The 12,767-nt window shown below is 41.8% G+C and overlaps 1 protein-coding gene across 1 annotated transcript in view; it reads left to right on the forward strand.

The window, feature by feature from the left end:
• Positions 1–12,298, forward strand: part of LOC108570984 (protein dead ringer) — a 142,354-nt gene extending 130,056 nt beyond the window's left edge. The window contains exons 6-9 of the mRNA XM_017932929.1: positions 9,057–9,415; positions 10,540–10,876; positions 10,971–11,167; positions 12,052–12,298. Coding sequence (XP_017788418.1) covers positions 9,057–9,415; positions 10,540–10,876; positions 10,971–11,167; positions 12,052–12,212 — 1,054 coding nt within the window. The 3' untranslated portion in view covers positions 12,213–12,298. The remainder of the gene's footprint in view (positions 1–9,056; positions 9,416–10,539; positions 10,877–10,970; positions 11,168–12,051) is intronic.
• The last annotated feature ends 469 nt before the right edge of the window (positions 12,299–12,767 follow it).

The following is a 12,767-nucleotide window of genomic DNA, read 5'->3' on the forward strand; positions in this document are numbered from 1 at the left end:
ATTCACACTAAAAATCTCGTCTCTGTATCCCGAATTTCACTCCTTCGAATCGATCCACCTATCATCTCTTCTCCGACCCGTCAAAAAGTCCAGGCGCCATCGTCGTCCTCTTTCTTCCGCCCTCGCCTCGATTCGAACCGGCATAAATGAAAAGGAGGAATAAAAGAGTGGCAGGGACATCAAAGAGTGCTCGACGGCTTCCGGACAGCCGTTGTTTGGTAGACGTTATCATCATTACCGCTGGCGCGCGTTCGATTGTTTGTGTGCTTAAGATGGCGGCTTGTATCAGGAGCGGTGTGTTCTCCGCGAAAGAAAAATATACGAACGCCGTCGCGGCACAAAAGAAGCCTCGAGAACGAGAGGGGAGGGGAAGCGGTGATATTAACGCTCCCGGCCGTGGCTGCGAACACTCAAAACCGTGGAAACGAGTCGGAGAGAGCGGCTCGTGCCGGTTAACCCCATTCGTCACCTGCCAGAAAAAACCAGAGACGCGCCTTTTAGCGCCTCGTCTTAAACGTGGCCCGGAGATCGAGCCGGGTGTCAAAACAAAATGTCCGCTCTCTGTCCGGATTCGACGAAACTGTTCGTTCGAACCGTAAGACGGAAGTACGCGGAAAAGTACGAGACGTTTTCACGGAATTAAGATCTCCGGAGGTTTCTCTTCAGATTCTCTTCTTAACGTTTGAACGTGTTTTTTTTCTTTCTTTTTCGAGATACATTCAGGTGGGTGTGTTTATTCACAATGTTGAATTAGAATACCATACACTCTCTTTTTTATTTGTTTGCTCGTTTTGGTTGAGACGTCGACTTGTATCTGGTGGGTTGTAACACGTGAAATTGCTGTTTTTGGAGGTTGAAGTAACGAGGATGTGTTTTTTAACCCTAAAGCGGTCTTCGGGTCATTTTTGACCCACCGCCTTTTTATATCTTTAGTCATTTTTGCTGTTATCAAGTTTACGTTCCTTAACATTATTTTAAACGTTTATTGTCTAGGTTCATATATGGCGCTGGAAAGAGAAATTATTACTTAGGTCCTTTTTCACCCAAAAGTCTCAAGTGTACAGTCAAAACGAAGACTGCTCTAGGGTCAAAATAATTGTCTTTATTTAATGAAAGTGTGCATTATCTGTATTTCATTTTTATAAAAATTAACGTCTTTTTAAATTGATAAATTCTTTATATACTTTGGCATGATTAAGCTGCTCTGTGGTCTACTTTAAATTCGTATGGAAAAAGTGTTCTAAATTCCTCAGGAAGCATCGTATTGTTTGCTTGCGTGAAACAGTTAAAGAACCATGAAAAGGAATTCAATAAGCAAAGGAAACACAGGAGCGTAACTTGGAAATAATCGCTAATCACGGTTACTAATCGCGATTAATTACCAATTATTGTGAAATCAGCTATTTCATGTGGAAGAACCTAATAAAAATATTAAGTATATACGTAGAGTATGCTGATCACGATTGATCGTCAATTAATCTCACATGGATAATTTCAATAAAAAATATAAATTACATAGAATTTCCTAATTTGATATCGATAATTTTAATAAAAATATAAATTACATAGTTTCCTAATCTGATATCGATAATTTCAATAAAAATATAAATTAAGTAAAGTTTCCTAATCACGATTGATCGTCAATTATTCTCACATCGATAATTTTAATAAAAATATAAATTATGCAGAGTTTCCTAATCTGATATTGATAATTTTAATAAAAATATAAATTATGCAGAGTTTCCTAATCTGATATCGATAATTTTAATAAAAATATAAATTAAGTAAAGTTTCCTAATCACGATTGATCGTCAATTATTCTCACATCGATAATTTTAATAAAAATATAAATTATGCAGAGTTTCCTAATCTGATATTGATAATTTTAATAAAAATATAAATTATGCAGAGTTTCCTAATCTGATATCGATAATTTCAATAAAAATATAAATTAAGTAAAGTTTCCTAATCACGATTGATCGTCAATTATTCTCACATCGATAATTTTAATAAAAATATAAATTATGCAGAGTTTCCTAATCTGATATTGATAATTTTAATAAAAATATAAATTATGCAGAGTTTCCTAATCTGATATCGATAATTTCAATAAAAATATAAATTAAGTAAAGTTTCCTAATCACGATTGATCGTCAATTATTCTCACATCGATAATTTTAATAAAAATATAAATTATGCAGAGTTTCCTAATCTGATATTGATAATTTTAATAAAAATATAAATTATGCAGAGTTTCCTAATCTGATATCGATAATTTCAATAAAAATATAAATTAAGTAAAGTTTCCTAATCACGATTGATCGTCAATTATTCTCACATCGATAATTTTAATAAAAATATAAATTATGCAGAGTTTCCTAATCTGATATTGATAATTTTAATAAAAATATAAATTATGCAGAGTTTCCTAATCTGATATCGATAATTTCAATAAAAATATAAATTAAGTAAAGTTTCCTAATCACGATTGATCGTCAATTATTCTCACATCGATAATTTTAATAAAAATATAAATTATGCAGAGTTTCCTAATCTGATATTGATAATTTTAATAAAAATATAAATTATGCAGAGTTTCCTAATCTGATATCGATAATTTCAATAAAAATATAAATTGATATCGACAATTTCCATAAAAATATAAATTATGTAGAGTTTCCTAATTTGATATCGATAATTTTAATAAATTACGCAGAGTTTCCTAATCACGATTGATCGTCAATTATTCTCACATCGATAATTTCATCTGGTGCAACCTAACAATTAAACAACTATCAAACGCGTAAATTCGCGAAGAATTCGAATCACAGAAAAATCGAGAACATCAATTATAAAAATTACCTGAACTCACTAATTCTATTATTAAACCTGCGTCATTTCCGCGCAACTGTCCTCACTCGTCGTTCTGATCGAGTTTGAAATCGCGGAACCGTTTGCAACGAATTCGATGAAAATGAAAACCTGGTGTGTCTGCCAGCCGGCCAACTTCCAGACGGGATAGTTAATATAAATTTGACGGTCGATTTATCAGAGTGTAGCTATTCTCGTCGTCTAATTCGCGACGCTCCTCTCGAAAGAGGAAGAGAGAGCAAGATTAATTAAAGGTAGCAAATTCGTCGTGACAAAGGAAGCATTTTGCACGGCAACTTTGCCGTCGCCTGAGATTTCTGGGCAATCGAGAGGAAAAAAGTAAGTACAGGTCGCAGACGCTGATCGCCTAACAGCTGCTTCCTAGAAAAGAGGACGCGTAATCGTGTCTACTTGCGATTTCGACGAATTCGCGACATCGACACGATGTAGATAGTTGTTACGTCCGTTTAGAATTTGGCTTGTCCAACGGGTTAACGAAGATTCATTCGCTAAGTCGAGGAATTTGTGTCGCCGAGAAATTTCTGCGGATTTTTGCGAAAGTGAAGGTGCGGAGACGATGAAAATATTGAAATTGTTTATTTGGCAAAGTTCTCGTGAAAAATTGTCGAGGAGAGCAGAGAGATTGAATTGTTGTTACAAGAACTGTTTGAGCTAAGTTCGTTCATCGCTTTGAGGATAATAGTTAAGACTTTTGTGACCGAAGCATTTTTTTTTTTAAGAATTTTCTTATTTTGTTTATGATGGATATTTAATTGAGAGCAATTTTTGTTGGAGTATTCAACTGGTCACGAAAGAGTTAAGGCGTTACCATAAAAATGTAAGAAAGCTGCATTTTAATTTCGACAGGATACCTGCACTTTTTGCTACAATTTCCAACGATAAAATCGGCAAAAATTCTCTAAGTTACGCCTTCGTATCTACAATGCGTCAGATTTTTTTCAAAATATTTGAAAAATGGACAATCCGAGTTTTCCCTGTTACTACTTCCTTAGTCAAGATAGAGGGTCGAAACGTGGTGTCATATGTTCTTCGCTTCCATGGTCCAGATCAAACCGAAAAAGGTTTGAATTTTTGCAAGATTTGCCGAGACAAATTTTGAATTGCTAAAAAACTCACCGAAAAAGAAAGTTTGAATTGCTACAAAATTCACCGAAAAAGAAAGTTTGAATTTCTGCAAGACTCACTTGAGAAAAGTTCCAATTGCTGCAAGATTTACCGAGAAATATTTTGAATTGCTACAAAATTCACCCAAGAAAAATTATGAATTGCTACAAAATTCACCAAGAAAAAGTTTAAATTGCTACGAGATTCACCCAAGAAAAATTTTGCAATGCTGCAAGATTCACCAAGAATAAGTTTGAATCGTTACAAGATTCGCCCAAGAAAAATTTTGAATTGCTACAAAATTCACCGAAAAAAATTTTGAATTGCTGCAAGATTCATCTAAAAAAAAGTTTGAATTGCTGCAAGATTCACCCAAGAAAAATTTTGAATTGCTACAAAATTCACCGAGAAAAAGTTTAAATTGCTACAAGATTCACCCAAGAAAAATTTTGCAATGTTGCAAGATTCACCGAGAAAAATTTTGAATTGCTACAAAATTCACCGAGAAAAAGTTTAAATTGCTACAAGATTCACCCAAGAAAAATTTTGCAATGTTGCAAGATTCACCGAGAAAAATTTTGAATTGCTACAAAATTCACCGAGAAAAAGTTTAAATTGCTACAAGATTCACCCAAGAAAAATTTTGAATTGCTACAAAATTCACCGAGAAAAGTTTTGAGTTGCCGCAAGATTGGCCCAAAAAAATTCCCAACGCAAAATGTCAAAAATTCTCCATCCACACGACACGAAAGCTTCGTCGAACCAATAAGCTCCCAATGGATCGCCCAATCGTTCCCGAAATTTCTCCGCATTAACGGAACATAAAACACCCTATCGCATTACAAGCGTATCGCGGTGCATCAAAAGCAACGCGCCACGCGGCTCCGGTAATATGAATTATACGGGCGTGATGCGAGGAGAGAAGAGGTTTCGTGAAAATAACCCCGCGACGCTCTCGGTGCGTGACGCGCGACAGAACGTCGGGACGCCAGCGCATCCATCATTCCGGCAACCGGTTATCTCCGCCGGTGGAACAGGGACAGACGGAGGAAACGAAATTGTAAAGGGAGACGCCGGCTACCGCGGCTACTCGGCCCCGACTGTATCGCGGAGCTACGACTATATCGAGCCACGCGCCTCCAACGTGTAATTATTTATACCGCGCGAGGGAGGCAGAGCCTCTCTCTCTCTTCCTTCTTCTCCTCCTTCGCTCTTTACGCGCCGATCTATTGTGCCTCGTCGAGGATGCCACGTTGTTTGGGGACAAATGTCACGAGTGATAGAAACGTCATCGCACGATCTTTCAGGAAAATATAAAAGCACCCTTGGCAACTCGATGTTACTTTGTTTCGACCATTTGGCAAATTTCGGGGAACGGATTTCTGTACTGTTCCGTTAATTTCTTTAGTTAGAGTTAGTTTTACGGGAAGACTTTTTGTTAGATTATACGAGAATAGGTGAGCACTAGAGCAGGGGTTCCCAAAGTGCGGCCCGCGATGGCAGAATTTACACAGATAATTTACATTTTTACAAAAAAATAACTAAATTTTATCATATTATAATTAAAAATTATAGAAGACAGAAGAATTATAGCTGACACAGTATTTCTCTTGGAAATTATTAACAACGTTATCGAACGTCCACCCCCACTTCAATACCTGCCCTCGTCCTTTACGCGAGAGTCCTGTATTTAAACTGGATTCCCTCACAACAGATGCAAGATTCAACGATCCGATCGCGAATTTTCGACAGGCTTCGTTTCTTCTTTGGCACTGCGGACAGTTGCAGGCAAACTTTAAAGAAACTTACAAACAGCAATTAACTGCGTTACGCGTTGTCGCTATTCGACTTTGTGTAATTTCATTGTACTATTGGGCTCTTTTTCTCGCCCGTTTGAATGAATAAATAAATAAAATAAAAATTCTTCAGTTAAAAAAATACTAAATTTCATATGTAATGTATCTTGTTATTATGTAGATTGTATATATTTTATTGCCTTAACGGCCAATGGCCGTAATTGTCTTAACGGCCCGCCAAATATTTTCGAATTTACAATTTGGCCCACCTAGGCAAATCTTCGGGAACCCCTGCTCTAGAGGTAGAAATACTGACGAACGCAGATTTGTAAGACTCTGTCAATCTGTGTTACGAAGGAGTGAGTGGAAATATTGAGAAAATTGAAAAGGTTGACGAGTATATTTGAGGCGAGAAAGGTTGAGCAGGTCTAAGCTAAGATTTATTAATTGCAATAGCTGATTAATGAATGTGAATAGTAGCTAGAAAGTTAGCGAGCTCGAAGAAGTTAGCATGGAAATATTGTACAAGGTGGTGATTTCTCATGCAAAAATAAGTGAAAAGTGTAGAATGAGATTTGTTTATCAGAGGCTTAGTTTTTGGGAAAATCAAAAGTTTGCACTTGCAAGAGAGTATACCGGAGTGATAATCACCGATTTTGATGAAACTTTGGTATATACACATCGTTCAAAATAAGAATAACCTCGCTCTCGGACCAATTCTCGTCCGTTCTGCGCATAGACAGAGAGCGTAGCAGAGGGTAAGATGGAGAAAAACGTAGGCACGTTCTAGCCCTACCTTGGGCACGTCCCATGCGCGAAACGAGGTTACTCTTATTTTGAACGGACAGTAGAGTAGTCCTGAAAAAGTATTCAGAGCGTATTTTTTTATATCGGCAATCGTCCACAGTGAAGGGGGGGTGAAAATAGCCCTCAAAGCCTCTCGAAAATTATTAGAGGTAGAGGATTAGTGTAAATTGACCGAATTTAATGTTTTTCAACGGCAAATTTGAAACGTAAAAAATAAATGATTTTAATAAAATGTGGTCTTGTTACCCTCATCTTTGAGGGCGATTTTCACTCCTTCAGTGCGGTCGATTTCTCGTAAAAAGAAATACATGTCAAATATTTTTTTCAGTACTAGATACCGTGTACAAAAGTTTCATCAAATATCACTTTAGGGTGTTCACGAAAACACCAAGACAAAACTTTATTATATAGGAGACATCGTACAAACGTACGCAACGAATTTTCTCAAAAACTAAGCCTCGGATGAACAAATTTTATTCTACATTTATTTTTTTATTTTTTTTGCGTAAGGACAATACTTTGCTTATTCAACACTTTCGTCCACACCCTGTACGTATACATTCTAGTAACATAATTCACGCTCCATTCATAAATTCTAAAAAAGATGCAACAATTAAATTCTCCACTTCCTTCCCTAATTTTCGTAAATTGAAATTTTCCGCACAAGAGCATCGGAAGTCGTATTTTCCTCGCAAAACTGAACAACTCCAGCAGTATTTACAAATGCTAAAAACAGATAAATTTCAAATCAACTCCGTGTTCAACGTTAAAACCCGCTAACTAACTCGCTCGTTCCACTAATGAGTTTAAAGTGTCTGTCTAGCTGTAGTACACACTAAGGTGACGATACGATACTTGATATGGTACGAGCATAATAGCTGTCCTAATACTTCCGAACGACAGTGTACATCTATAAAGTGTACCTCGTACACGCGAGCCAACAAGATATCAAAGAGAGGCTCGTGCCAACAGTGGACATACATACCTTGTGAACAACTTGTCTCTCTTCCAGAAAATAGATCAAACCGTGTTACAGACGTTCGTATATGTGTCGAAACCACGGCAAAAGCTGCTTCCATTGTCAAAGCGTCGCTCTACAAAAGAAAGAAAGAAAAAGGTAAGGTGAATATTTCACGAGGCAGGCTTGTTCGAACTTTCGCAGCGCAAATTTGATTATCGCTCAGAAAAAGAGAGATTTATGCTGGAAGACTCGTGATGCACACCTGGACAAAGGTGTAGAGCTCGCGTGAGCACACACGGAGTAGAAGTTAGGTGGAAACTATGCGACCAGCAGAGTCGGTCGTTGTTGTTCACGCACGAGACACGTGAAGTTTCGGGCTTGTTTAAGAAGAACGAAGAAGAAGGAGAAGAAAACAAAGAAGTGGTAGGAGAGAAGGGAACCAGGCTGAAGGGCTACTTTTCGGCCGTAGTCTGGCAGACAATCGTAAAAGCCCGAACGATCTCCCTGCGCGAATTATAGGCCGCGGTTCTTCCTTGCGAGAATACGTCTATCCACGAGAGTGTGTGCCAGTGTTGTCCAATATATCCTTCCATTCGCCCACTGTTTCTTCTTCCTCCGGTCTCGATTGTGCAGAGAAAGAATCGGTGTACCGTTGCAGCGGGGGAGAGTAGGGGAGTTACGAACACCTGAGGAAAAAATTGAACGAAACGAAATATTACAAAGGTATAATAGTAACTTTTTTATCGTTTATATATTTTTATAACGAATTTTAAGAAGATTTCCTAACTCTAATCACAAGCGCTACGCTGCACTTTTGTAACGCATAAGAAAAGTAGACGAAGTAACTTTCTTGAAAAAAGTAGACGAAGACGAGGAAAAATCTTCGATAGTTTCAACTGTTTTGCATTGACCTGGCATTGCATTCGGTACGAGCGATCGTCTGGCGAAAGGAAGAATTGTTCACGCTTTTCCAACACCGTATAAACGCGACTCTCCCCTATTCAACACCAAAAATCGCCAACCATTTCTACGCTTAGGACCAATTTCCGCGAGATCCGTCGGTGACGAACAGGTGCAATTAGCGCATTGCGTTCTGTCTGTGCGTTACAGCTGGCCGAGTGGCACGCGAGACTCGAGACGACGCAGGATTAAATTAAGCGTCGCATCTAGCGGGACGAGCAGCGTCTCTCCCGCGGATCTGCCTTGCCAATTTCGCGTTCGGCGAACCGCAGCGTCTCTCCGCGACGTATAATCCCGGCTGCGACATCGATTAATAAACGTCTCTTCTTCTACTCCGAGATCTCGCGTCTCTCGAGGCGAAATTTACCGTTAACACGGTGTGTCGCTCGACAAAAAGTTTGCCGTAGCCCTGTTAAACACGGGAAGAAAGAATCGAACGCGAGAGTAGTAGTGAAGCAATATTGTCTTAGAAAGCGAGCGACAACGGTGTGACGGAAAACCAACAGGACTTTCTACACGTGTTCTTCTTTTTCCAGGTACATGAAATACCTGTATCCGTACGAGTGCGAGAAGAGACGACTGTCGACGCCCGCGGAGCTCCAGGCGGCGATCGACGGAAATCGACGCGAGGGACGTCGAAGCAGTTACGGAGCTTACGCGGCGAGCGGCGGCGCGACGGCCGATGGTTTGGTCCAGAGGAACCCTCACACGCCCAATTCACTCGCGTTGCACGCCCAAATGTCGCCGTTGTCTCTGGTCACGGCTGTCGCAGCCGGCGGACAACATCACGGTCCTCAGTCCTTGGTGAACGGAAGCGCCGCGCACACACCTCTGCCTCACCATCCGCATCACCCGCAACACCCTCAAGGACTACCTGGACAGCCACCAAACGCAGGTCAGTTTTTCAGGATTCTCTGTCGTTTCGTTCTGCACGATTGTGCTGATCTAGAGAGAAAGAGTTCTTTCTTTTTGGAGAAGCGGGTAAAAAACGGAGAAAAAAGAAATACAGCGGAAACGAGAGAGAGAATTGAGGCTGAAGAAAAAGGGTCGGAATGATGAAAAGTTAGCGGTACGCGAGGAGACAGATGCGAGGAATGGAGAGGAAAGAGATAGGGAGAGAATGAAAGGGAGTATAGAGAAGAGGAGCGGGTTTATTTTAAATCGGTAGTTAGGGTTTCCAGGCCTCCCCGGAGATGATGATGCGAGAGCGAAGGAGGCGTAATTGATTGTACGATCCTCCGGGAGACAGGCGTTAACGGATGACTCTCGCTAACGAGCATTCCTACTTCCCTACCCCTTTCTTCCTCCTTCTCGACCCCCTACCACACAGACGCACCACCGCGGTTCGCCCCTTTCGTCCTGTTTCCGCCACCCTCTCACGACCGACCAATTTCGTTGCTGCAACTTTCTGCACCCTTCTCGCGTTCGCGCCGCCCCTACTATTTTACGTTTGCGTCCTGTGTCGGGTGCTGTATCTACTGAATTTTCCTCTTTCGTTTCCTTTTCTCTTAAATGGTGAAAACGTGAGTTTAAATTACGCGGTGATTCGGTAGAAAGAAACGAAAAATTCTTTTCCTCTAATGCTAGAAAATTTGTTTTCTTTCGTTTCCTTTTCTTAAACGGTGAAAAACCGGTGAATGAATTCAAATTCAAAAGAGAGAGAAAACGGAGGATTAGCGCTATGTTAATCAAGCAAAGGGAAGAGCTATAATTCAGCTAGGCAGCGACGAAGCCGCATCTTCGAACGGCTCATTTGTCGGGACGTCGAAACGGCAGTTCGGTCCAGACACGCTATGTACGATCTCCTTTCTCGGTTTCCTCCAGCCGTTTTCTTCCTCGTCTCCGCCGTGTGTCGGATGGAGCCACGCCAATCATCGTCCGCTCGTCGCTTTAATTTACCATCCTGGGCCGCGCGACAGCTTCTGCTTTATAAACGGGCCTGATTGACGTGGACCATCGTTTGATCAATTCGTCGCTTTCATCTGCTACGATCGAAATGTTAATTGCGACCAACTGCAGGACCGATCCCGGGGATGGCGCCGTCCGAGTTCGAGGCACGTATGGTCGAGTACGTGAAGCTGCTGAACAAAGAGCTGAGGAGCGCTGGCGCCGGTACACCACCACCGATGATCCATCGACAGGGAAGCGCGTCTCCTCCGTCCTCGACACCACCTAGAGACGGTGCTTTCAGCGCGTTGGAGATGTCTCGACTCACCCTGTGGAACATGTACAACAACAACACCCTCTATCCAGGTGTTGGTCATCAGCCACCTTTATCCCCGCAGACCTCGCACTCGCCGGTACCTCCAGCATCTAGCCCCGAACCTCAGAGGGAAGCTCTCGATCTTGGGCTTAGGTAAGAATCCTCAGCCGTTCGATTGAATTTGCCAGCTTCTGAAAGGCATATATAGTGTGTTTAAAAAAAGACGTTTGTGGTTTAATTTGATTAGGTCGTCACCCGTGTCGTCGTCGCCTGCGAGACAAAGTTCACCGTCTTCGGGCGGCAGCGTGCAGGTGAAGAGGGATCCAGACCTGACAGGAACACCTGGACCTCCACCGGCGAAAAGGTTACTCTCGGACGACGACAGTCCGATGGAGAAACACGCAACAGCCTCTGTAGGCACGCACATTAAAATTTCCAACCGAGGTGAGTGTGTACGGGATCATCGGGGCTTTTGTGGTTATTGAAAGGAGCGACGATAGGGAGGAAATAGAGAGGGCGGTTTGGCTGTGGGTGTTAGAGTCACGGCTTGGGATCTCGGATTTTTCTTGGGCTCCTGCAATTGGGGCTCGTCTAAGATGGAGGCATCTACGACCACTTGAGGCAATGACGAAGACGAAACGATGTTGTTTTGTGAAGAAATGTGCGACAAGGTTTGCACGTCTCCCGGGGAGTTTCGGATGTGAGTTGCTACTAAGTGGGAAAGTGTATCCGAAAATGTTGAGGGAGAGAGAGACAGACTGACAGACAGAGAGAAGAGAGAGAGAGGGAGAGATAGGAGAGCAGAGGAGAGAGAATGTCCAAGGAGGCAGATGAGAAATGGAGAGTAGAAGCAGCGTCAAGGAAGAGAACAGAGAGAATCCAGAGAGAGAGACAGAGACAGAGACAGAAAGGAAAACAGAGAGAGAGGAGAGACAGAAAGAGAGAGAAGAGAAAGGAGGGAGATGAAAAGTACAGAGGAGAAGCAGATTTCAGGGAGAGAGGACAGAGAGAAGAGAGAGAGTTGAAGTGCACTTAGGACATTCGAAGACGACTAATATCAGCGCAAAATGGCCAAGTGTCGGATCGAAGAAGCCTCCATGCCCATCAAAAAATGAAATAATAGCGAGGAACTAAAAGGGGGAGCGCCTGGGCCTCTATGTCAAAGGTCACAGGTTCGATTCCCGCTTGGTGGTCCCCAAAATTTGTCTTCTGCTCCTGGAGAGGTACAGAGGCCTGGCGAGCCTACTGTTCTCCAAAGAGACCTATTCAATTTTCCACAACAATCTAACATCTCGAAATTTCACGGTGCCGCAATTTTCTGATTACAGGAGACGGAAGGAACGGTGATAATTCCCTAGTAGTTAGTATGGAGCTGAACGGAGTGATGTACCAGGGGGTTCTATTCGCCCAGAGCGACAGCAGAACCGCGACAAGTACGGCGAACAGCAACAATAGCAACGCGAAGGCGTCGCGGAGCGTGGTCTCGTGAACGAGCAACGACCAACAACCCAGCCTAATCCACGATGTGTCTCGATACTTCATCCATCATTAGCATTATTCATCTGTAGCGATATAGCCGGCTCGTGAACGCGGCGGGGACGAAGTAGTCTGCCATAATAAAACGTTTTAAATCTCCAACCGAGATCTATCGGAAGGCTCCCTTTCATCTTTCGTAATTGTACAAAATCAGAAATGTTACGTTCCTCCTCGAGTAGGATATTCTCGGATCCGGGGAAAAGTTCTGTTCAGATGTGTTCACAAGTTCGTGTACTCTAACGTTGTCTGCGGTCTCCGTTCGTAAGATCTTCGAGGGACGATCGTTCGTTGTTAGGTTGTTTCCGGTCGTTCGAACACGTTCTTCTTGTCACGAGAAGCTCCGAGAATTCGTGTTGTGATATTAGGTGCACGCGCGTCCAGCTGATCGTCTCGATGCTTGCCCGATATTATTGTATCTTTGTTTTATCGTTTCTCTGACTTTGCTCGGGTACACGAGGATCGTGTGTACCGTTGGATATATGGATGGATGATGAGCGAACGCTAGAAA

This window comes from Habropoda laboriosa, unplaced genomic scaffold (assembly GCF_001263275.1).
Source record: "Habropoda laboriosa isolate 0110345459 unplaced genomic scaffold, ASM126327v1 scaffold88, whole genome shotgun sequence".
Classification (NCBI taxonomy): domain Eukaryota; kingdom Metazoa; phylum Arthropoda; class Insecta; order Hymenoptera; family Apidae; genus Habropoda; species Habropoda laboriosa.